A 26,338-nucleotide genomic window follows, 5' to 3' on the forward strand; every position below is an offset into this window, starting at 1 on the left:
AAGGTGCCACATGAATATTATATCCAGTATAAGAGACTTTATTTCGACTTGATGTCACATTTATACAATTTTTTCACAGGCTACATTCTAAAATTTGCAATCCAATTTTTGTTTTTAGTCATGTGTATATCTGTAATTTTAAAATACTTGTATTGTTTTTTCTGATACATATATGGTATACACTTTTTTATACATATAATGCGACTTTGTACACACTCCATGTGTTGTTTTCTTCATTTTCTCATATCCTTCTGATCTGATATTTGATTTTTTTTTCCTATTATGATACTGTATATGCTTTACGTAAGCACACTGCATTCAACAAAGAAAAACATACTGGAGACAATATCTCATAATTACAAGATCTTCCGTATGTCATAATTGTGAAAAAAGGTATCATAATTACAACACCCATAATTACGAGTTACATATCCCATAATTAAAAGAAATAACCTTATAATCATGAGATAAGGATCTCATAATTACGGGAATCTTATCTCATAATTATGCCATTACATAATGGCATAATCCCATTATGGGATATGGATTGCGTAATTCCAAAATTCTAACCTCATAATTAGTATAATTATTGCTTAATGTTGATCAGATGAGGATCTCATAATTATGAAAATGATCTAATACAAATTTCATAATTACAAATAACTTGTGATCCTTATGTTGTAATTATGAGGTAACTTAATATTACATTATTATTACAATATAGGGATGTCAGAAGTATGTCAGAAGAGTCATTCTTAATTACAAGATACAAAAGTCACAATTGCATTACATAATTACTTCTCAATTTCCTTCTTTGGTGGATGCAATTTGCTTCTATATTTTCATATGGTACATATTTTTCATTCATTTTCTTTCTCCCAGGATGCCCCACTGCTGTTATGTAGCACACCCAGACTGCTGTAATGAAATTACTGCTGTAATGACTCCCACAGGGATCAATAAAGTTTCACCTATGATCTAATTGGCGGTGTTGTTACCTGCATGCCTTACATACGACATATGATGTTGCTTGTTTGAACACGACAGAGTGACATCATGTCATGTTTATCTCTGGTCTCCTGCAGGTTCACGTGGGCACTTCCCATCAGGAGCAAAGGATTGTGGGATACCTCACATGTACGCACCTCCATGCCATAGAAGGTACAATTACATGTTCTACAGCTGTCCAAACTCTCTCTCTCTGTCGCTCTCTTTCTGTCTCTCAAACACACACATACACACAAGTAAATGCACACGCACAGATAAATGTGTTCATGTGATTTCCATGACATTGCATTTCAAGGCTGTTTTGTACTAAGAGTGGAGAATGTCTTAGCTGTTTGTGTATGTGTCTTTGTGATTGTCTCTCTCTAGACCAGCCAGATAGGTACAACCACACACACATCCCTGTATGTTTGTGTATGTGTGTGTTTGTATGTCCAGATAGCTAGATAAATGGCTGCATCAAACCCCTGTGTGCCTCCTCCTGCTGTTCCCATGGAGACTGGCTCAAGCTGTTTAAGGCGTCACAGACCTATTTAAAGCCTTCTGTTGATGCCTCCCTCATTTTTTACGAAAGACACAGCTTCCCCCCCCCCCTTTGCCTGCTATTCTGGGCTCCTCCTACGCTTCTCACATGCCTAAATATAGCAGTGCCAGGGCTGTTTCTAAAGATACATCAAACATAAAGCCTTTGGGGGGTAGGGAAGTGGGATGTGGGGGAAAGGCATGGAGAACAGGGAGGAAAAAAGGGGGAGGAGCACGGAGACCTCGTTCCTTTCTGAGAGGAAGGAGTTGTATATGAGTAATCTTTCCTGCTTGAGTGCAAGATGCATGATGCAGTGTGACTGACTACATATACAGAACATATACTGAACTTAATACTACACTAACTGTCAATGATAACCCTTAATCTCATATTACTCTGATTTGTCTCTAGTATTAGTTCAATTTCAGAGTAGTTTTGATGTGCAACTGCAGTGTGTCGTGGGTTTCTATATTTTTGTATGCTGTTCGTCTCCTACACACCTGTCATGACAGCTTCTCAGGTGTGTAAAAGCCTGTGCTTGTATTAGCATCAGTAGTAGAATCAGAATCAGAGCTTTATTGGCCAGGTATGTGTACAGATACAAGGAATTTGACTCCGGTTTTTCATTGCTCTAGATGTACACACACAGAAATAGGCATAAATATGGATAAAACAAGGATAACAAAGGTAGGTAAGGTAGACAAACATTAAGCTACTATTATATATATATATATATATATATATATATATATATATATATATATATATATATATATATATATATATATATTAAGAAACGACAACAGTAACATTTGTAAACAGTAAGACAATTAGTGCAATGGTGCAGAGTGCAAATCGTGCTGAAATAAATATGATCAATGTAACAGGTTGCTTTATATACATGAGGTGGTGGATATGACAGTATATACAGTATGTACAGTGTGTGTAGATTTAAAAAGTGATAATATTTACAACTTACAACTGCTGCCAGTAGTAGCAGAATTTATTTCGGTCTGTAGCTAATTACACAGAAAGCAATTACTCCCAACTGTATAGCAGAAAACAATACAACATAGCATTTTCTAAAGACCAAAAAGTTCCAGGCTGAAGCTACAGGGTGTTGCGTCTACCCTTTTTACAATACACAACCCCTTTGATGTCACAAAGTTACAAAAAAAGGACAACATTTTTACACTAGCCCTAACACACTCATGTGAAAATGTCACTGTCACAATTTCATATTTGTTCATTAAATTATTTTCAACATATCTTTAAACTCGGTGTGTTTGACACATTTTCAGGTCCTCACTACAGCTGTCCCACCAGAGGCTGTTCTCATTCACTTTTCGTAGTTATACCTACAAAAAGTAGGCAGTTTATCATTAGGTGGCGACCTCTAGTGGCCTCAGTAAATATGACAGGATCAAAGGAGGAAGTCAGATGAGGAAGTATAAAGAGTGTCAAAGTCCATGTAGGGAAGTGGGCAGGGTGAATGGATGGGTCAAATACCTACGTGTTTCCGTCACGTGACTTGCTGTGAGTTACTAACGTAACTTACTTATTTTATCCGTAACCGTGAGCTTTTCCTAAACCTAACCAAGTAGTTTTGGTGCCTAAACCAAACCAAACTACAACCGTTTCACAACGTTAACCACGTGTTTATTGTTACCATGACGACAAAGGTCCAGTACACCTGGTGGTGGTTGTTGGACATTTGTAGGATTATGCACAAAAAATGGTGCATTACTTTTCATAAGATATCTACGAACCGTTGTTAGAGGATACATTGCCCACCAACAACTGTAAATTCACCCCTTTAACTGAAATACAATTATCTTTTCCACTCAAGTTATTTCAACTGTCTCCCATTTTATCTTTCAGGTAGTAATTTGTTTTTAACACTACACATCATCTGTACTGTTTTAAAATCTACCAAGTCTTTGTCTTTATTTTGATTGGGTCTGTGGATTTCTTACTTTAGTACTTTTGTTTACAACTCTTCTTTTGAAGTATAAAATTGGATTTGTATTTTTTGTATTTCCCCATACTTCCACACAGTAAGTAATGTATAATGTGTAATGAAGCTTGATTCAAGAAAATCTGATTTGAAGAGTTTTATTTTCCCATTAATGGTGTCTGAGGCGATGAAGCTGAGTTCTTTAGAGACCTGATAATCAGATTGCTTTGCCATTTCATTTCACCTCATTATTCATGCTGACATCTAATCATGTTATTTTCAGAATCAGAATCAGAAATACTTTATTGATCCCAGAGGGGAAACTCTTTCGTTACAGCTGCTCACTATCATGTCAATGCACACTTGAGAATAGAACGAATAGAACTACTAAGCAAATCAAAATATAATACACTATAATACAGGTAAGATAAATTAAGTATAAAGTGGATATAGGTATAAAAGCTCAAATAAGTGTAAGTACCAAAGTGGATTTAGAGGTTGACAAGTATGTACAGTATAATACAATGTAATAATATAAGTAATAAGTAATAGTGCAATAATGAGTACTGTCAAGTTAAGTGTAGCAGATTAACCAGATTATGATACGGTGGATATTGAACAGTAGTAATAGAAGTATGAATAAATATCAATAAATAGGGAATTTAAACTGAAAACAGGGTATATTGCACAGGAGTATTAAACAGAGAATATTGCACAATATTTCAAGTATTGCAGTGATGTTAATGATCCAATGTCTAGTTTAGTGACCTAGGGTCATACAGACACTTAGAGGGAGGAGTTAAAGAGTTTGATGGCCACAGGCAGGAATGACTTCCTGTGGCGCTCTGTGGTGCTTTTTGGCGGGATGAGTCTTCCACTGAAGGTGCTCCTTTGTTTAGCCAGCATGGCATGTAGTTTGGCCAGCATCCTCCTCTCTGACACCACCGCCAGAGAGTCCAGCTCCACCCCCACACTGTCACTGGCCTTACGGATCAGTTTGTTGAGTCTGTTAGCGTCCGCTACCCTCAACCTGCTGCCCCAGCATGCAACAGCATACAGGATAGCACTGGCCACCGCAGACTCATAAAACATCCTCAGCATTGTCCGGCAGATGTTGAAGGACCTCAGCCTCCTCAGAAAATAGAGGCGGCTCTGGCCCTTCCTGTAAAGAGCTTGAGTGTTCTTAGCTCAGTTCAGTTTATTGTCCATGTGTACTCCCAGGTACTTGTAATTCTGTACAATGTCTAAACTGACCCCCTGGATGGAAATCGGGGTCATTGGTGCCTTGGCCCTTCGTAGGTCTACAACCAGCTCCTTAAACTTTGTCGCATTGAGCTGCAGATGGTTCTGCTCACACCATGAGACAAAGTTCCCCACCACAGCCCTGTACTCCGTCTCATCACCACCGCTGATACATCCCACCACAGCAGAGTCATCAGAAAACTTCTGAAGGTGGTAGGACTCTGTGTGGCAGCTGAAGTCTGTGGTGTAGATGGTGAAGAGGAAGGGAGAGCGGACAGTCCCCTGAGGGCCCCAGTGTTGCTGACCACGCTGTCCGACACACAGTGCTGCAGACACACATGCTGTGGTCTGCCATTCAGGTAGTCAACAATCCAGGACACAAGGGGAGCATCCACCTGCATCACTGCCAGCTTCTCACCCAGCAGGGCAGGCCAGATGGTGTTGAAGGTAGAGAAGTCAAAAAACATGATCCTCACCGTGCTTACCGGCTTGTCCAGGTGGGTGTAGATGCGGTTCAGCAGGAAGATGATGGCGTCCTCAACTCCCAGCCGGGGTTGGTAGGCAAACTGAAGGAGGTCCAGGAGAGGTCTGACCATGGCCGCAGCTGTTCCAGCACCAGTCTCTCCAGGGTCTCCATTATGTAGGAGGTCAGTGCCACCGGTCTGTAGTCCTTGGAGCCACTGGGATGCGGCGTCTTTGGCACAGGAACGAGGCAAGATGTCTTCCACATAACAGGGACCCTGTGAAGACTCAGGCTCAGATTGAAGACATGTTGAAGGACTCCACATAGCTGGGGGGCACAGGCTTTTAGCACCCGGGGCTAACTCCATCAGGGCCTGCAGCCTTGTTTGAGTGGAGTTTCATCAGCTGTCCTCTCACCTGGTCAGCAATCAGGCACACAGCAGAGGTTACAGGCGGGGGAAGGGGGAGTCGTCAGTCTGGAGAGGGACGTTAGGGCCGTTTGTTTTGTTTGGTCCTGACCAATCCGAAGAGAGCGTCATATGTGTCTCAGTGACGCCATATTCGATCATCACGGAAGCTGCAGTAGCGGTTGCTAGGAGCAGTTAACTTAACGTTTGTCATCTAAACATGCAGATATAAGAGCTGTTACTTCTTTAATTTGAATGCTGTTGTCATAAACACCTATCCATATTTGTGGCAGTTGTTGGTACTATTTTTTACGAATGTAGTTATTTTTCTATCTCTGGCGCAGTAAGATGACGTCCCCATTCTTAATCCGGCCTTCAAAGCTCTGACTGGCCGGTTCTTTTACAACTGGGAAAACAGTCGTCAATGAGCACAGCACCAGACCTATTTGAATTGCTGAAAGAATCTGAGATGTAGGCAGCAATTCAGAAGACTGCAACCAAGCTATATAAAACTGCACCTCCTCGCTAAAGTGAGACAGTCTACAGAGGATTAAACACAGTGTTGTTGCAAGTTTCACTCCTTTACCTCGGACAGACCAAAACTAATAGTGCAAATAGTACTCTACAACTTGTAAAGTCAAAAATGTAGTTAAATGGTGAATGTTCACATCACATAATGTGGACCAATGAAACAACACTGCAAGAATCTTGATCATGTCTCTCATCAGTACAGTGTGATATAGATATTAACACAATGGGCAGTTATATTAATATATTTACCACTAACATGAAACCCAGTTTGCAAGTTGTCCATCATGTGTTGAAGTGAAACATCACAATTCGTGTGAACTTGGCCAAATTCCCCACTGGTATTTACCCCACTGGTATTTACCACTTTGTCAGCCATTCAGGGACGACTTCCTAGTTGTAAATTCGGAAATTCCCAAATTTTTTTAATTGACAAAGACGACCTTAATGCAACATTTAACACATTTTACAGTGCTGAGAGCAACGGATACACAGGTAGCATCTTCCAAAGTCGGACAAAAGAATGCAGTATTGCTCATCTGGATCTGGAGGAGCCTTTGGAACATGACTGTTGTGCCATATTCGATGTAGATAGTAAGGGGTTGGATGGAATAATTAATCATACTCATTACTTTGGCATTCTATTAGAACAGGATTTTTATTCAGTTAGAATTATACCAATTATTATTATTATTAATTTCAGGCAAGTTTTCCTCACACATAAGTTTTCACACACTGAAAGCCAAGCTGAAACAAACAAGTGTGCGCACACATACACACACACACACACACACACATGCAAATGTACAGCAAACACGCCCTCGCAACCCCCAGCTTCATCTATCTCTAAGTGAGCCATACACAGACAAAAAAAACAACAACATTACTTTTCACACGTACTTGAGCTGGAGCTGAGAGTAATCAAAGCCAAAGCCAAAGCCACCTACTCACCCACCAATATCTTGACACCTCTTTGTTTCTCACACTCTCCACTATTCAGCTGTTATTTCTCTTTCACACTCTCTCACCTACCGCCTCCCTCTATTCACCTCCTCCCTTCTCTCTCTAACTCCAATTTATCAAATTTTCTGGCAGGAGCGGACAAAAGAAAACACTGCCAAAGCAAAATAGCACCAAAAATGACTTAATATTAGAAACATAATAAAGAAACTTAATAACTTAGTTAATAAATGTCATAAAGTAAGGAAATAAATGAAAACTGTCAGTCAGTGATCAGGGACAGTTTTGTGCAGTTTGTACATAACATATGACAGTACACCATTTATACATACAAACTATGTGCAGTAGAAGGATGACAGACAGCATATTGTAAAACTTAACAATTAGTTCTAGTTGAAAAAGACATGATAAACCAGTACATCCCAGTTTTTTTATTGAGTCTTTAGAAAATGAATGCTGATTCCTATATGGAAGTTTTTATTGGCCTTTATTATTTGTAACCCACAGAAGACAATCCACAAATGTGTACCATGACACACAAATATCTCACTACCCACAAACATGTATTTTTTTATTTGTAATGTATAACGTCATATCCACAAAAATACAGAGCGATTTGCAAAAATGCATAACTCACTTTGTAAATATGTATATTAATTTAACATAAACTAGCTTGTAGACCACTGCCACAGCTAGCTAACACTAACGTTAGCAAACTGTAGGTAATGCCAGTAAGTAAGCAAGCACAGCACAGCACATGTAAAAATAGATCCACAAATGTGTAAATATCACTTTACATGTATTTGTTGTGGTGAAATTATTTACATTTGTAAAACCTCAAAATCACTTTTACGTGAAATTACGCTTTTACAGAGTAAGTTACGTGTATTTGCAAATCGCTCTATATTTTTGTGGATATGACTTTACACATAACATACATGTTGTGGGTAGTGAGATATTTGTGTGTCATGGTACACATTTGTCGATTGTCTTCTGTGGGATACAAATAATGAAGTCCAATAAAAACTTTCATATTCCTATACCACAGAAACCTCCTTTCCTATAAGTGATGTCACTGTAATGCATAGTAAACCTACATTAATCGATTTTTATTTTTTTTGGGCCACTTGGGGGCACAAAATATGGACATATTATAACCTTATAAAGTTGGCTATTATGTTAGCAAACAGTTTCCTTTTACACATCCAGCAGACACAAAGTAACATGAGCATTTATTTGTAGTCGTGTTTCTGGCCATATGGCAAATGTAAGTCCGATATTCATTCTCCTTTTAGCTCTTCTTTTGTCTCTACCAACTTCTGAGGCAAGTCGCTAACTTTGTCTGCGTACAGAGGTTTATCAGAACCTTTTCACTGGAAACAAGATTGATGAGAGGAGTGATAATGACCCAAAAGAGTAAAGCCATAAAACCAAAACAAAGAGCTGAAAGACGTTAAAACGCCCTGTAGAGTTGAGGGGATCTGCAGAGTTGGGTGATAATTCTCTGTGGGTTTGTTACTACAAGTGACCCCTCTCCTATGCTTTCAGATCAGTGCGGATTGGACTGTATCATTTTGCTGGATTGTTGTGCTCCGTTGCGTCATATTGTGTCCTGTTGTGTTGTATTATTATTCTATATTGCATCATACCATAGTGTAACATATCCAGAGGTGTCATATTGTATTGTAATATATTGTATGCTAATTTCACAATTTTTCACTCATAGTACTCATACTGAAATATCAGTACTGTCAATTTACAGTTGTTGGTGGTCTTTGATAATACCCAGGCCTGCTCTCCATCTTTGACTGCCCCTCTCGTGTTCCCTCTTTTCTAGATCAGTTCAGGTCAGTTTCATTCAGACATGCTTGGGTGACTTTATGGCAAACATTTTGTATCAGTTTGCTTCCTCTCTCCCTTTTTCCCTGCTTCCTCCCTCTCTCTACTACAAACACACACTGCACTGTCTACCAGGTGATGCATCTGTGCGTTGTGAGCAGCTGGACCTGTTGCTCCAATGGGGGGCTGAGTTTCGCCAATCCTCATCCCAAACACCTGCAGGAGAGAAGGTGCTGGAAGACCTGGTGGCCTTTGATGTCATCCTGGGAGACCTCAACTTTGATAACTGCTCATCAGGTAAGCAGCTGTGAGGGCTAAATCAATATATTATAAATTGTGCATTTTATTTTATGCCAGTTCATATCAGTTCACACACCAGTATGATAGAGGTTCGTCTCTCAATATCTCTTCCACCCTGATAATGTATAAAACCCAAGACGCACTGAATACTAGTGCATAATGTATAATTCATAGAAGTGTATGTAAGACCTCATATAGCTCTGACATAAGATAGCTGCATGGTTCCAGGGTTTTTACAGTGGAAACTAATAAAAAATTAATGAATTTACCATTAATGTAAAAGGTTGAATATGAACTACAATGTAGAAACACATAACTCATCAGTAACACATTACAGTAAGATTCTTGCTTTTATGGAATACTTTTTTTTCAGTTACAAAATGAATATGACAGTTACTAAATAGTAAGCTTCCTCCTCGAAACATGATTGATGTTAATTTACTGAAAAGTACATGACACAACTGGCTTCACCATTGTCAAGATTCTCTCAGTCAATCAAAATCAAAGCATGTTTCATGCTTTAACTCTTTAACTCTTCTCCAGTACACCATGCTTTATTCACCAAATGTATCTGGCAATCTTGAAGAGTTGTGTCACATGTTTTAATGGTCTGCAACTTGCTGTTTGTATGGAAGATGAATGCATAAATAAAAACAAATCAAACAAAAAAATAAAATGAAATACAATACACTTGCCATTTTAATAAAGAAGTCAGGCAATAATTGACCTTTTTCCATCATTCTGTGAACAACCGTTTTTTTTCTAGGAACGTCCCTACCGACACCCGGTTCATAATACTGCAAATGCAAGGGCCATAATCAGTGGGCCATAGGCTCAGTCACCATTGTGTTAACTCATTCAGAGATAAATAATGACTTAACAGACATTTATTTAAATTAAAATTTTCGAGATTATTACTTTAATAACTGATTGAATTGTCTTTCGTTGAGACATGAATTTTCCATGTGACGTTAAAATATTATCACATTACAGAAAACAAAATTAAGAAGTGTATTGCATTTCAGTGTTGTCAGTGTTGAGAGCAGCGAGCACACTAAATGCAAAGCACTGTCATTAGTTTTCATTAGGAGGTGGAGGGGAGCGCTCTCTTTTTTAAGATGGAAACTGCCTAATCACAGTTTTGGAGGCGGAACACTGACAGAGCTGATGGCAGCCATGACAGACAGCAAAATGATTTCCTTTGCACCAGCCAGCTGGAGGGACACTACTATTGACTGGAGATTTAGTTACACTTGTGATTGAAGTTTATTGCAGGTCATTTTTATTTCCAAACTTTTTATTCCACAGCCACTGACCAAGTTATTTCACACTGCCACTGTTCATCATAAAGTCTGCCTGTCAATCAAGACAAACAGGACAGAGCCTGTTATGTGATTGGCTGTTTGCTCATTCAAACAAAGCAACAACCAGTCACATACAATCACACTTCCATACATAAGGGATAAGGAGACAGCTATATTTAATCTTTTTTGTTGTTGGTGATGGTGGTTACACAATGACACAAGCTCAAAGCTCTTAAAGGTTCAGTGTGTAACATTTTGGAGGAGCTATTGGTAATGGGATATAGTCCACTATATGTAGAATATAATATAGTGGAATATAATTTTCATTAGTATGTAATCACCTGAAAATAAGAATCGTTGTGTTGTCATTACCTTAGAATAAGTAATTTTTATCTACAGAGGGAGTTGGTCCTCTTCCACGGAGGCCGCCATGTTGAACCGCCATGTTTCTACAGTAGCCCAGAAAGGACAAACCAAACACTGGCTCTAGATTGGGCCTTTCGCGTTTTTCACGAGTTTCACAGCCACCGTAGTTTCTCATACATGCTTGGAAGGGGAAGGTGAGGCGAGTGATATGCAAATGTTTGCAAACTGCAATTTCACCGCTAGATGCCACTAAAACCTACACACTGAACCTTTAAGCTAAGCGTCACTGTTTCTGACCTTACTTACAGTTTATTTAACACGACACTAAAATGAATACAATACGCAATACATTTTAGAAAAGCCAGAGGTTTATGGTGTACTTCTAATACAATCAAAAAGTATTATGTTGGATTGTCAATATTAAAATACCACATTCAGAAAAATCATCATACATTTCATAATTATTTCCACATCAAAAAGCAAAACAATCTTAAGATTTGCTTTGTGTTGAGGTATGAATGAAGAATTTTGTAAGAACAATGGTGGAGGTGGAAGTATATATTAATTTTATTCAGACAAGAATGCTCCATGTTATTTGGTTTCCTAATCATTAATGCTTACTTACTTATAACCCCCTGTTCCCAGGCAGTAATTACTGAAAAAACCATGTAACATCTTCAAAAGAAGAATCAGGAATGTGTTACTCTTTTGTAATGTTTATACTAAAATTGTGACTGTGTGCGTGTGTGTGTGTAAAACTGTACTGAATGTGTGCTCTTGTGTTTTTCCAGAGGACAAGCTGGAGCAGCAGCATGCACTTTTTACTCAATACAAGGACCCATGTCGCCTGGGGCCAGGGGAGGACAAACCATGGGCTCTCGGTAGTAACACACACAAATCCACACCAGCACAGTCACATGGTCCTCTAGGAACACAGTCGGACACCACGTATACTGTAATACTTTATGCACATAGACTACCTAATACATGCATGCATTCACACAAAAAAATAACACCATATTAACACCATAAACTAATCCTCACAAAGTGATGTTACATTACATTATGAAATGCAGGTGTTGCTATTCACACAGTAGCTCAGGAAATCTGGTGATCCATACAGTGCATGCAGAGCAAAGCAGACTCTAATCTGGCTCTGTCTGGCTAAATCAGGATGCACCCACTGTTTAAATTAAAATACACCCAGTACAGCGTGCTGATACATGGGAATTAGTGACGTAAAGACTGGAGGGTTTTGGTCTGAATGTGAAGTGTTATTTAGGCCAGCGGTATTTCGGGGACAGTGTGGGCAGGACAGAGTGAAAGGGCTCGTTTAAAGAAGGGCTTATTTATTTGGAGAGGAACATTTTGCTCGGCGATCCAGGGGAACATATCTGCGCCTCCCATTTGGTCGCTATTAGACAGGAGGGGAAGAGGGAAGCAAGAAAAGAAGAATGAATCAATGAATCAGTGAAAGAAAGGGAAGAAAGATTATCCCATTTCATAAAGCTTATCCAAAGAAGATTAGACCTAAATGACTACAACAGCGAGCCAAAAAAGGCAGGCAGAGAGCCAGGCTGCCAGCTATTGTCAGATGTTGTACTTACGGTGTGTCGATAGATTTCATGAAATGTGCTGATCTCTGAGAGCTCCAAGAATCCTCTGGTGCCGACCACCCAGTCACCCAAATGGACAGACAACCTGCAGGACTGGTGCTGCATTCAAATCACGTGGGAATTGCAGCTAGCCTGTGATCAGTTAAAAAGCAGTGACATGGAAGTAAAATCACGCGGTTGAAGCTGTGAAAATTAAAGGTTTCAGTAAAAATCTCTCGCCGTTGATCATCTTCTCCACTCATAACTGCCATGGTTCTTTTGGTGATGCGTTTGAGTTCATGTTTGATGGCAGATTAAACATGTCAACCACAAACCAAAAACCCAACAAGTACAGTAACTGTGGCTTCCCATGTATTTTAGGAGTTGTGGTCAAAATTGGTGTGGAAGAACACATACTGCATTCTGCAGCTTGTTGGTGATGCCAGAATTTATGAGGACAGAGAAACTGAGGTTGTTTTAACCACCTGAAAGAAGGGCCCTCATGTATAGCTACACTTTCCCAAACGAGCTGAAAGTAGCACAGAAGACAGGCAGCAGTCTGTGTAGCTGAGTGTGCCTGCCTAACACCTCACCATCTTTGTTTCAGTGATCTAAAACATGCTCTTAGACTTGTGAAAATTGCCGGCTGTGCATCAGACGCCTAGTTCCCAGCACTTGTGAATTGACTAGAGTAACTTCAGAGTGCTGCTCTCTTCATATGGGGCATTTTAAACACATTATCCAGCCCACGGACTCACATCCTCATTGTCAAAAGGATCTCTGCATGCCCGTTTCTCTCTGGCTGTTATATTTCCCTGGTTAATGACTCCCACTTTGCCAGAATAGCGATACTCGAAGGGAGTATCTGGTCGTCATGGTGAGGGGAGGATTGAAACGCATGCACTTGATCAATAAACAGTGTACAGAAAATAATGGTGGCCATATCTGCAGGTATGTTGCTGCGAATGAAAAACATGGAGTGGAGATGAAGGGTCAGTTCATGTATCTGAATATTTGTCCTGACAATTGCTCAAAACATGACCCAGATTTCAAGTACAGGCAGTGGGTAAAGTAGGAACGTGAGGAATGTGAAGGAAAGAAATTGCAGCCCTTTTGAAGCTTGGACAGTCAGTTTGAGAAGGTTTCAAAAATGTGACGACCCGGACCCCCACCTGCCACTTTCAAACTGTCAAAATAGCACTTCTATCTTTAGGGATCCTTCACTGGACTCATGAAAGTTATCACTAGACACTAGTGGGATGTAACTGGTACTTTATCCACAAGGTATTAGCAAAGTGAGAGAAAGAATAAGAAAGGCTCTTCTCTTATTTTCTCTACACTATTACTTTCAAGTAGAGTGGACTTGTCACTTCAAACTGACACACCTTTGTGATGCATTTTAATGTGTCATTCAACAGGTACTTTACTGGATCCCAGTGGCCTTTATGACGACGAGGTCGGTTCACCTGAAAGTTTACAAAAGTAAGTCACACACACACACACACACACACATACACACACACTAACTTGTTTTTGTCAGGACAATGCATTTACACATTCACTACATGCTGAAGACCAACCCTTGTCTTAATCAACAGTTGTAACCCTAAAATATAGAGGTCTACCTTATGGAGTCCCGATAATGTAACTGTTTGATTAACTATTTGTCACCACAATATACACACACATTTGTCCTAAGTTGGTCCTTACAAAGATACAACAGTCCCAACTAACTTAACTTGCCTAATTTTACATCAACAGTAACATTTCTAACTGAATTATATTCATTATATTAATGAACTATCTTAATTGTATTATCTCTAAATTAATTATTTGTCAGTCAGAAGCTGCTTTTATCTGTTCCACTGCATGTTTGCCTAACTGTTTATGACAGAGGCATTGCAGTTGTTGCATTCTGCCAGAACTGAATGTGTATGGATCATTTTGACTCAGTGCCGTCCACTATTTAGCATAAGATGCCACTAGAATGTAACAGTGCACCCTAATGGAACAACAGGCAGTAGTACAGTCAGTAGCAGCTCTCTGATTGGAAATACAGTAGCAGGTTAAGACTTCATAGGTATTAACTTCAGTGGGGAAAAACACTGATTTACACTATTATTTTGTAACTCTTAAGTCCTAGTCAGAAGCTGACCTTTGACCAAAGCACTACACTTGATTGATTCATGGTCCTGTGCACTCTCTTCATTTTACACATTATTTCTGAATTCTTGTTGATTTATTACTTTTTATTGACTGTGTTTGGACTCCGGGGCTGCATCCTTTGTCCTCCTGTGTATCTGTCTGCCTCTCTGTCTAAACTTCAGTCTACTGAGCCTTTCCCGTCACTGTGTGTCTCTGTCAGAGTGATGGAGAACGAGGAGGGGAGGAAGGAGTACCTGGTGTTTCCTCCCAGTAAAAGCCAGTGTCCCGCCAGCAGTCAGAAGGGGAGGAAGATCCCACTGAAGGGTAACGGACGCCGGATCGACTACATCCTCTGCAGCGACGAGGGCCTGCAGCAGGACTGGAAACTGGTATGGTTTAGTAGAGGATTACAGGAAAATTAAATAAAAGCATTGACCCGTCTTAAATTTTCTCAAATTAAGACCAAAAATGTAAATCTATGAACCCCTTAACATCCAATTTCCCCCTTTTGTCCAGTGTGTAGGATTTAGTGGCATCTAGCATTGAATTTGCAGTTTGCAACCATTTGAATACCGCTCGCCTCAACCTCCCCTTTCAAGCGTGTAGGAGAAACTACGGTAGCCACAAAACTCCCTCGCCCTATCTAGAGCCAGTGTTTGGTTTGTCCATTCTGGGCTACTGTAGCGACCCCTCTGAAGATAAAAACTGCTTATTCCAAGGTTATGAAACAACAATTGTTATTTTCAGGTGATCATACACTAATGAAAACATACTTATGAATATTATATTCCATTTCTGCCAATAGCTCCTCCTAAATGTCACATACTGGACCTTTAAAGTAGCTTTAAAGAAATACTTCGACATTTGGGGAAATTTGTTTATTCGCTTACCTGCTGAGAGAGAAGATCGATACCACTCTAAATAAATATGTAGTTACAGCCAGCAGCTGGTTAGCTTGTTTGCTTTAGCCATACAAAAAACAAAATGTAATTTTTTTTTTAAAAAACATCAATTTGTTGTTTTACAAACAGTTATGTTTTTCAGCTTTTGTACAGCTTCAACAAACAAGATATAACGTGTTCATTAGTAGGTGCTGGTAGGCAGATTTTTTACCTTTGAGCAGGGCATCTCCCCCTGCTTCCAGTCTTTCTAAGCTAAACTAAGCTAAGCTAACTGTCTTTCCATCTTCTCATGTAACTCTCGGCATGAACGCAAATAAGTGTATTTTCCAAAATGTTAAACTACTACTTTATCTTATTCCACACTGTCTCCCAGACTTTATTTCATATAGATTCTGTATAATCTTGTTCCAATTCTTGACTGAAGCTGTATGATGAGTGAAACTAAGTGAAACATTCAAATCAAAGCTTCTGAAAATATTTTAGATGTGTGCATCATTTTAGACCCATTTCTCCAAAATGTAGCCTGACATGTTTCTTTGGAAACTCTCCACTAGAAGTTGAAATAGAATTCTGTAGGTTTGAATAAACTTTAGACAAACTACATTTGGTAATAAGTGCCTGTTAAGGTGTTTATTAGCTTTAAGAGGTTTATTTTTTAATTCCACAAGTGAATCAGATAGAAAAAAATGATTAAATGTGAACTTTAAACAAGTTGTATTTTGGTAATTAACATATGTATGCCCCTTAAAACAAAGCAACGTCTACTTGCAAACTGTCGTCACAGGTTGCATGTGTCTACCAGTTCAACCAAGTGATTTACCTTGCTCTATTTCAATCATTTAACAAGAAAAAAGCCAACATTTAAGGAAAGTCTGAAAAATAAGCATAATGTCAGACATGTTTTTTCTGCTGTTCTCACATTTTAATCATCTCAAGAGCCTTCAGATTTATCTCATGACCCCTTGTGGGGTCCCAAACCCCTGGTTGAGAACCACTATTCTAAACCAAAAACAGGTTTATTTCTATTTGTCATTTTTGCAACTGTATTAAACCAGACCTGCATTTCCACTGACGATAACTGACAGAAGTTCCAGCAGGCCTACAAGTCTTCCAGTACATAGAATACATGAAGACAGCAAAATGGATTTAGAATCAGTTCTTCAAACCCAACATGGAGCTCTGTGCAGCAGCCAGCTGTCAAACCTGTGTGTTGAAGGGCTTGATTTGTGGATTAGAAGCAAGGTTGTGCAGTATGAGACACACAGCATGCAACAAGCCAAGAGCAGTAAACAAGTGATTCTAACATTGCAACAGAATTCACGTTTCACATTTTCCAACAAATTTTGCAATCTTTTGTGTATCAAACCCCAAGAAGTCTGCTAAAAGGGTGAAATGATTGTGTTTCCATTCACAGAAGCTTAGTGCAAGAACTCTGTTGAAGTGTGTGCCACTTTCACTTCAGCAGGGAAGTGATCTGCCTTATTCTACTCTGATTCATTTCCTAGCAAGAAGACACTTGTCAACGTTACCACAGGAGAATGTTTGACTTGTTAAAAGGATAAAAACATTTAAACAAGACATAAAAGAGAGAGAGAGAGGAGAACAAGGAAACACAACAACCCACGCTGGGAAGGAAACGAATGAGGGCAATACTGCCATGGCTGTCTGTCTGTGTGAGGGATTGGAGAGGACTGGAAAACCAAATCACGTCATTTACATAGAACATCTCTCTCTCCTTCCCTCTCTCTGTGTGACTCGCTCTGTGTCTCTCAAATCACAGCCACCCGATGCCACCCTGTGCCAGAATGTAGCTACTGTAACATCACTTCACTTGACATTGACTGCCAAGTGAAACTGATCAAATACATTGTTGTTTTGCTTCCTCATAACCTCGAACCCCTTGAAACCATTGTGACATTTCTTTACGCGTGCTATTTCATCATGCGTTGTTTCATGTCCATTCAGTTATGCCTTATGTTCACTTTTGGAGAACACGTGAGAGCACTCAGCAACCAGCAAATCTGGTTTTGTCACTTGAGTAAACTAGTTCCACTGGTGTTTGTATATGTCTGAGAAATTATCAAACATTAATTATCAAATAGTGGTAGCAGTGATGACAAGTCCTAGTAGTACAAGTATTTTATAGTAAGGCCAACTAGTAGCAATAGTAACAGTGGTATTTTTGGAGGTAACAATTGTGGCAGTGGTAGCAGTAAGTAGTAGTAAAGTACCCTGTGCAGCCAAAAGTATGTAGATACTCCTGTCCACATACCATTTGGTCTGGGTTTGTTTTTCATGATCTGGACAAGTCCCCTTAGTTCCAACGAAGGGAAATGTCAATGCTACAGCACACAGCGACATTTTAAACAATAGTGTGCTTCTAACTTTGTGGCAACAGTTGGGAGAAGGCCCTTTCCTGTTTCAACATGACAATGCCCCTGTGCACAAAGCCACACAGGAGGAGTTATAGTTGTTGACAAATACATTAATAAAGACTTAAATCTGCCGACAACTACATTATAGTGTATTATACACCATTTATTAAATGTTTATATACTGTTTATGAATGCTAAATAGGGGTACCTAAAGTAAATTGTTGCCATATTTTTAACATTATCAATGAATCAGATATATTATGTGTGATGTGAAAGATGTTACTCGTACTGACGAACTTGCAGAGAATTATCATCCAACACTGCAGTTCCCCTCAATTCCACAAAGCTTTCTAGCTCATTGTTTTGGGTTTCCACCCCCAAACCCTTGTTGTGGTTGATTTTCTTTTCCTTGTTCAGCCTTCAATAACTTTGAATAAATAACCACAATCAGCTGCATAGGAGCCAAGCACTGAGACACAAAGAGCAAAACTCTTCATACAAAGTAGTTTTAATCTTCAGCTTGCAGAAAAGTACATACAAATCTGGAATACAAAGGGTGTGAATTCAGACAGCAATAATTTCCCCAACATCATCTTTTAAACCTTACTAGGCTCCTGCTGAGAAGACAGGCTATTGATTGGTTATGAACCAATCGCCTGATCGTATGCCATTACACTTTTACCCACTTCAGGCACCATTACACAAGGAAACTTTCTGGTTAGAGACACGAAAACATGGTTACTTCAGCTGTTTACACAGAGGGAACGGCGGCCTTTCTGTAGCTGTACTTCGTCCTTGGATAAGTAAAAGGATGTTTTTGTGCCCCTCGCACACAATAAGGCTCTCTTTGTTACAGTAGACTACTGCTGTAAAAACAGAGGCGAGACAGAGGAAGTTCACCAAATTTCCCAGGTTTTGCACCAACCTTGGTTCCCACCAATGTTTGTGTGTTGCTTGTGAATCAGTGTTGCTAATCATAAATTCAATGCTTCTTTGATTAAAATGACCGCACGTCTTGGTTTTGAAAATAATATGGTTGCCTTGAATGAAATAAATACATCTAGGAAGTAAACTAGATTATGCATAAATAAACACATCTTAAGATATAAAATAGATTCTGCAGAATACAATTTCCTGCTGTCATCACCCTCACCTTTTCAGTGAAAAGGCTCCGATTAACCCACCATTCACTACCTGCCAGGCACCAAACAGCAGACAGACAAAGTTAGCAACTAGCTGGTCAAGAAAGTTGAGCATTTAGCAGCTAAAGAGCCTGATGTTTTTTCTCAGGAGTTGGTGGAGACCAAACAGCTAACAGGAGAGTGAATGTTGGACTTAAATGGCCAGATACACAACTCCAAATAAATGCTAATGTTGCTCGGTGTCTGCTGAATGAGACAATAGGTGACAGCAAGTTCACTATAACAACTTTATATGGCGTGAGATGTTTTCAGCTAGTTACACTGCCCTCAAGTGGCCAAAAATCAATAAATGCAGCTTTAAGAATTCTGTTCTACAGAATAAAAGTGAGCTCATGATGATGTGATGACAGTTCTCTTCTCCTCCTCCTGCAGGAAATTGAGGAGTTCAGCTTCGTCACCCAGTTGGCTGGCCTCACCGACCACCTGTCTGTGGCCATGCGATTGGCTGTTTCCACTGGGGAAGAGGAGCCTTAGATTGACCACCTGAGCTTTTTGAAAATACTGCCATGGAGGAATGACAGACAAGCAGGAAGAAGAAGAAGAGATTAAGAGTTTACAGATATGGAGCTGCTTGAGAGAGACAAAATGCAGTTCTGCGAGAGGATTGATGGGACAGTAAAATGGACGGATGAATCACTGGAGGAGCGTTCAGTGGATGAATGGATAAAAAGAAGGTAGAGAAGAGTGGCAGGAGAGGAGTGCTATGAAAGAGAAAGACTCTGGAGGGGAGAGATAAGCAGGAAAATTCAGTTTAGAAAGCCAGAAAGATATTCATCTTCCTGGGTAAACCACCCACACACACACACAAACACACACTAAATACAGTACCTAACACACAAACACAACTGTTCGACATTTTGACTGTTGAATATCGCCAGGCCTCTCCAGTCTTCTCCTCCAACACTCCCTGTTGAACTGAATCCAGAGGGTTTTATTTACAGTGAATTGTTTCATGTAGCCAATTTACACACACTCCTTTTATTGGATCTGTTTTAGCTGTAGTCTATGATTTTTTTTATTATTCTACCTTCAGGGAAAGTTGGATCCTCATTCTTTAGTGACTCTGTATAAAAGGAAAACACATAATGAAGTGATGAGAGTGAAGCGTACAGCTACTGACTGGCCTTTACACTGACCGTCTGTGTCCTTGTGTCGTGCTCCTTCCTGAAAGGCTATTGGTCAGTTCAGCTGTCAGTCATTCACCTTACTACTCCCACGTCAGTCCCAGGAACCTCAACAAGTGTCTTTTTTTCTAAAAAAAACAAAAACAAAGCTAGTCTTTCTAAAAGGAGAAAAATAATATGATACAATTTCTATTGTCGCCACACCACTTTTATAGGGAGCTTAATTGCCTGTTTAATACTATATGGTATGTTTCTAAAAAAAGGTATTGTATAAAGGGATATGGCATTGGAGAAAAAAGTTGTTTGTTTGATGCAATGCAATGCTTATAGCATGTTTTTCAGCCATGACTGGTGAAAATTAGACAGGACATTTTTGGTGTAATAGTGGAAACTGAGGCTTTGCTGATGCATGATGGGAAACGGTACCAGTTTACAACATTAATATAGAGGCTCGATACACTTGCTTGCTTGAGTCTGGCTGCTTGACGAGTCAAGAAGCATTTTTCCCTGAAACACACACTTACTGTATGCCGGTGGGACATTTGTGCATGTGAGACACTGCTGATGACACTTAACACAAATAAAGGTATGCACAGAAACATACTGAGGATTTACATAAAGCAGACAAACTATACACATCATGTACAGGGGGATTTCAGGTGACGTAACATACCCTTTGGTGGCCATATTGGAGGTCCTCAAACGACAACACGTGACTTGGCTGTCTTTGAAAGAGTAGATATTGTGAGCTTGTTAGCTAACAAACCACTGTAGCTATCTGGTTAGCGAGCCGTCACTGTCTTGTGAGCACGTCTGATTTGTGCACTAGCTGTAACATACAATACACAGCCCAGTTTTTGGTTTGAGCACAGTCAGTTGTCCAACGGATCACCATGATAACAGCCATATTGTGACGCAACTGCAAAACCTCTTAATACAGAAACATTTTGAAGACCTACAGGCTGCACACACCCTGTACAATATGCCAAGTATACGTAAACACTTTTTATGAAGTTCTAAACGGTCCCAAAGATTACGACAGCCCACCCACAAATATACAGAATCCAAGAAGTGCAAAGGCTAATGAATACAGACGCACAGCATACCATGAAGTAGTGTAATACTACAATGCAACACAACGTAAGGTGTGTTCAGACTGACAGCAAAACAAACTTGCATTTACGCAAGTGAATTTCATTTCGCTCTGGAGGGCGCAAAATGAGGCACGACGCATCCGCCAAAGTTATAAATGCTGCAACTTAAGTGAAAACTTTGCATTTATCCCAAGGCTTTATCCAAGAACAAACAGAGATAAGAAGAAAAGGAGACAGATCTGTAAGAAAATGAAGTTTTTAGATAAGTCATATCTTGTATGTTGTAAGCTAGCGACAGCTGACGTCTGCACAGTGTGTAAAGTGGCTGTTTGAAGCAAATTAACGCCAACTGCACAAACAGTCCAGCAGTCAAATTAGTACAAGACAAAGATTTGTTTCGCATTCAGTCTAAACACACCTTCAGAATTCTGCTCCCCTCACCTGTTTATATGTTACAGCATTGACACGCTGCTTCTGCTGCTGGTTGGGCAACAATATACTGCAGATGCACACCAATGCAGAGATTACAACCTTTGGAATATTGTAATACATAAAAATGCTATTTTATATAGCACTCACATTAGCATTCAACTCCCAATCTGTAACAGACCATGGTGTCAAACAGGACCTGGAACTTTGTAAAGAGCAGTGTTCAGTCAGTGTAACTGTTAAAAGACCTGTAGATACTAAAACGGTCCTTGTGTCCCCTGTAGACTGTAGACCTGCTAGCCATGGTGCTCCCTGTGAACATATGCTATGTTGAGTGATAGGCCACTACCATTACCTCAAACTTTAGAAAACAACATGGAAGCAAGTCTAAACCTAACTGATCAGTAATCTTAAATGAGATGCAGCCAGATCTAACAGTTCTGTTTAGAAAAGTAAGCAAACTGACTTTGTACAGCGCAAACTTAACATACGTAAGTTTGCTAACATTAGCCACCCTTAGCTAGTGGTCACACCAGACCAGGTGAGGCTGTTGCAGCAAATCCTCTGAGTGAACTGAATTGAGCAAGGGTGTGTTTTATTACTTTTGAATTCAACTTTTATTTTTTATTTTTAAAGTCTGTGTTATTTCTTCTTTCAAAAAATGTACACATTCATGCTTTAAAAGATGAGTTGGTTTTAATGGTGGCTTCCCTATCACTCAGCTCTATGTATGCTAACATGTTAGCAGAAAACTCCAGATCAGTGATCTACCGTACTGGGAACACATGGATCATACTGGTGTCCATGTTGTCATCAGTCAACATGGGACAGCTACTAAAATCATGCTGTGTATTTCTTTTAGAGATGTGTGTAAAAATCACTCATGTAGAAGCCTGTTTCTCTGAATAAAACATGTATTACAGTAACAGTTTAGGTTTTCAGATACTGTTTGATTTCCATGGTCTGCACGGTGAACAATGTTTACAACAGTTTTTTGACCTGCCTGCCTGTTTCTGCACTAGAGAGGAGCTTTTCAAGTGTCAGTTTCAGCACAGATGCGTGTGTGCGTGCGTGTTTGGGCAGCTCATCGTGTTCTGTTTTTTTAATACAACTGTACTAATTGGTGTTTCTCTGAACACACTGTGCTGAAAGGTAACATAGGATGGACAGCACAGAATGCGTTTACAGATGTGGTTTCAGGAGTATACATCCTACTGCTGTGAGTGTGCGACTGTGTGTGTGTGTGTGGGTGTGTGCGATATGGGTGAGTGAAAGCAGGAAAAAGGTTGTTCTGTTTTGTTCTGTCATATTTACATATAGTATGAGTCCACAAGTCACCTGGCTGCTCTGACACTCTATGTCTCTTTATGACTCACATTATTAGGAAAATTATGACTAATGTATTCTTCATATTACTAAGGTTTGTATCTGCGCTTTTTTCAATTCAAGTTTTACCATGTTTATAGTGAGTTACAGAAAGGTGCCACAGTTTCCCTGAAAATCTGCTCTTTGGGTAAATAAGTTACGGTTTGGGGGCAGCACAGTGGTAGCCGATGTAAAAATGTATTTGATAACCTTTACTGTTCAACTGTCCTATTCTATTACACAACACCCGAATACTGCCGAACAATTCATCAATAAGCGTGGAGAGACAGTGCAGCAAGAATCCAAACAGTGGGACTTATGTAATGCTACATCTTCATGATGATTCTACACTTTTGTGCTGTTTTTAAAAGTTGGAATGTGGAGGTAATTCATTTTATCATTTGTAGTCTATTTTGTTTAATTGTTCCGTGTTTGTATTTTTGTATATTTTTAATAACGGACTGAAGACATTGGTGGGCAAAGAAGCTGATTGGTTGATTAAAGGTGAAGGTGTAAAGGCAAATTTTTGGTTTGTGTTGGTGTTGTATGTTAATGGTGATCCCTATCCCTAATACAGGAAGGCTATGTGGTGGGGCCCTGACATTTCAGTCACTTAACGGCCAACGTACTTGGCGCATGGATGCAACGCGTCATGTAGGCGGAGCGGAGCAAGGTTTTTTACCTGCTACAGAGACTACGTCTTTGTAGCGTGTGGTTGCGTGCCAGCTTCACTGTGTGCATATTGAGTTTTGCCAAGTGATAATGCAGTTGGTTATGCAGGGTTTGGAAGTGTAGGCTATATTAACTGGTACTGAATTAATTAACTGGATTGTTTTAACTACAGGATCATGGATACACATTGATTGATTTATTTTAATGTGAAATGTAAAAACACCCACAAGGTTGCTTTGCTGCGTCAGATGTGTTGCGCCGCATCCGTGTCCCATGTATTTTGGCCCTTAGGCGCTTATTAAATTAATTATGGGAGGAAGTAGGAACTCACCAGATGGTAGGCAATCTTCTTAACGATATCTAAGGTGAAAAAAAAACTATAGGTGAATGTAGAGTATCAAAACACAAGTGAGATTCTTCCATTAAAGCTGCATTAATTACTTTTTTTTTTGGCCACTTGAGGGAAAAATATCTGCCTTTAGCTGATAAATGCTCCACTAGCTAGTCGCTAACTTTGTCTGTCTTGTTTTGCGCTGGGCAAGTGTACAGTGGGTTTATCAGTGCTTTTTCACTGAAAACAGCTGTCTGTTGCAGCTTTAAAGTCAATACAAATTATGTGAAATGAAAGCAGGATTTCTTCAGGGGCGACTGTGGCTTAGTGGTAGAGCGGGTCGTTCACTAATCAGAAGGGCGGCGGTTTGATCCCAGCTTCCAGCCCACATGTCAAAGTGTCCTGGGTAAGACACTGAACCCCAAATTGCTCCAGAGGGCTGTGAGTGTGTCTTTGAAAGCCATCAGTGGATGAATGTGTGTCAATGGGGTGAATGTGATATGTAGTTGAAGAGTAGTGAATAGTCGGAAAAGACTAGAAAGGCGCTGTATAAGTACAGTCTATTTACCTTTTCCTCGCTCACCAACTGGGGTGCTGCTCAGCAGCAGTGCGCTTAGTGCTGCCACTGGTGTCTGGACGCTATATTACAGTAACACTAATGATCAAAACAGCAGTCTAATATATATACTTTCTAGCATGGAATGAAGGACATTTCTCGCTGTCGAAGTAAATCCCGTTTTTTGTTACTTTAGACTTGCCTATCATTATTTTTCACCTTAGCAGTTGCTGAGAGGATTGCCTATCACCATAACAAATATTATGATCGCCTGAGTGACTGAAATATTTGGTTTCTATCTTGTAGCCATTTAAGACCATGATACATAGTATGACGGCCGTGGATCAGGGCTAGGTGTGCCCAGTATCTCCACAGAGGGACAGTGTTTCTTGGTAAATGGGGGATCACAATGTTTGAAGAAATCTCCTCTGCCTCATGATACTGTTGCTAATGTTAACAATCAAGCAACCACAATGAACCAGTCATGGTCTCTGAATTATATCTGAGCCTTCACAGGCCCTCTGTGGAGCTACACACTCACCACACACACCACCTGCACTGCCAACACCATGAGCAAACACAGCACAGGTTGACCAGAAGGAGACAAGCAGGAGAGAACTGCCATGGAGTGGACATCACACCCCAACCAGGCCTCTTTTTCCTCAAATTATTGTCAAAACAAACAGTGTCATTAACGGAATGCATAAGAAAATTAGATTGTCCTGATGGTCATCTAACTTGTTATGTGATGAGAACGTAGACACCAAAATAACTGTGTATCCCCAGTGCTAAATGCAAACACTTCAGCAAATATTATGTTGATTGATATTCAGGATAATAAAGACTAAGGAAAATCTATATCCAACATGAGCACTCACACATAATTAAACCAACAGCTCTTCTCTGGATAATTCACAACTAATGATCAGCCAGGACTCCTGCATTATTTTGGTGTCTATAGTCTAAAGCAAGCTAAGCAATGGGTCAATTGTTGACAAATCTGTTTTGAGAATTCCTCAAATAATTAGAGTATTTTGTAGCATTTCTGATCACCAATCACTGTCCCCTTGTGTCCACGTCAAGTTCAGGACAGAATTATTCTGCAGTTAGCCAGGGCTCAGCAAGTCCCAGTTGAGCTCAAAACTTTTGTAGCTGTATGTACTATAATAATGCTTCGGGCTTGTAGTTTCGGTAGAAATGATGCCTCAATTTGCTATCCTTTTCTGGTTTGATTTTCTATTATTTGTCTCTGTTCATGTTTTTTTAAATTGATTTTTGTCTTTGTATGGGGGGTGTTTCTCGACGGGGTCATCTAGCTTGGTCTCTGTAATGTTGCTGGGGAATCAATAGCTTTTCTCTTTCTAAGCTTCTTCAACAAATTATTATTTTGTTCTGCTTTTTTAAAAAACAAAGGAGTTTTCCCTTTTCATCTGTGTTTTTGTGTCGTTATTTGAGCTCTGGGCATTCAGGGGTCAATCACCGGGCTGGAGTCAAAGCTTGTACGGAAATAACCAGTCAATATAACAACCAACAGTGACTTTAAAACTAGTGTTACTGACTTGTAGTCAGTGGAAGCACTGGTTGACCCTAAGTTTCACTTGCGTGAAACGGCACCATAGAGTGGGTTGTGTATAAGTTTACTGTCTCTTTTTTTT

General features: G+C 39.7%; 1 protein-coding gene across 4 annotated transcripts in view; it reads left to right on the forward strand.

Moving 5' to 3' along the window:
• Window positions 1-26,110, forward strand: part of smpd3 (sphingomyelin phosphodiesterase 3) — a 76,795-nt gene extending 50,685 nt beyond the window's left edge. For all 4 annotated transcript variants that reach the window (XM_044193851.1, XM_044193852.1, XM_044193849.1 and 1 more), the window contains 6 exons: window positions 1,086-1,161; window positions 9,059-9,220; window positions 11,685-11,774; window positions 13,907-13,970; window positions 14,854-15,022; window positions 19,485-26,110. In XM_044193851.1, coding sequence (XP_044049786.1) covers window positions 1,086-1,161; window positions 9,059-9,220; window positions 11,685-11,774; window positions 13,907-13,970; window positions 14,854-15,022; window positions 19,485-19,586 — 663 coding nt within the window. In that variant the 3' untranslated portion in view covers window positions 19,587-26,110. The remainder of the gene's footprint in view (window positions 1-1,085; window positions 1,162-9,058; window positions 9,221-11,684; window positions 11,775-13,906; window positions 13,971-14,853; window positions 15,023-19,484) is intronic.
• Window positions 26,111-26,338: the final 228 nt, after the last annotated feature.

This window comes from Siniperca chuatsi, linkage group LG4 (genome assembly GCF_020085105.1).
Source record: "Siniperca chuatsi isolate FFG_IHB_CAS linkage group LG4, ASM2008510v1, whole genome shotgun sequence".
Taxonomy (NCBI): domain Eukaryota; kingdom Metazoa; phylum Chordata; class Actinopteri; order Centrarchiformes; family Sinipercidae; genus Siniperca; species Siniperca chuatsi.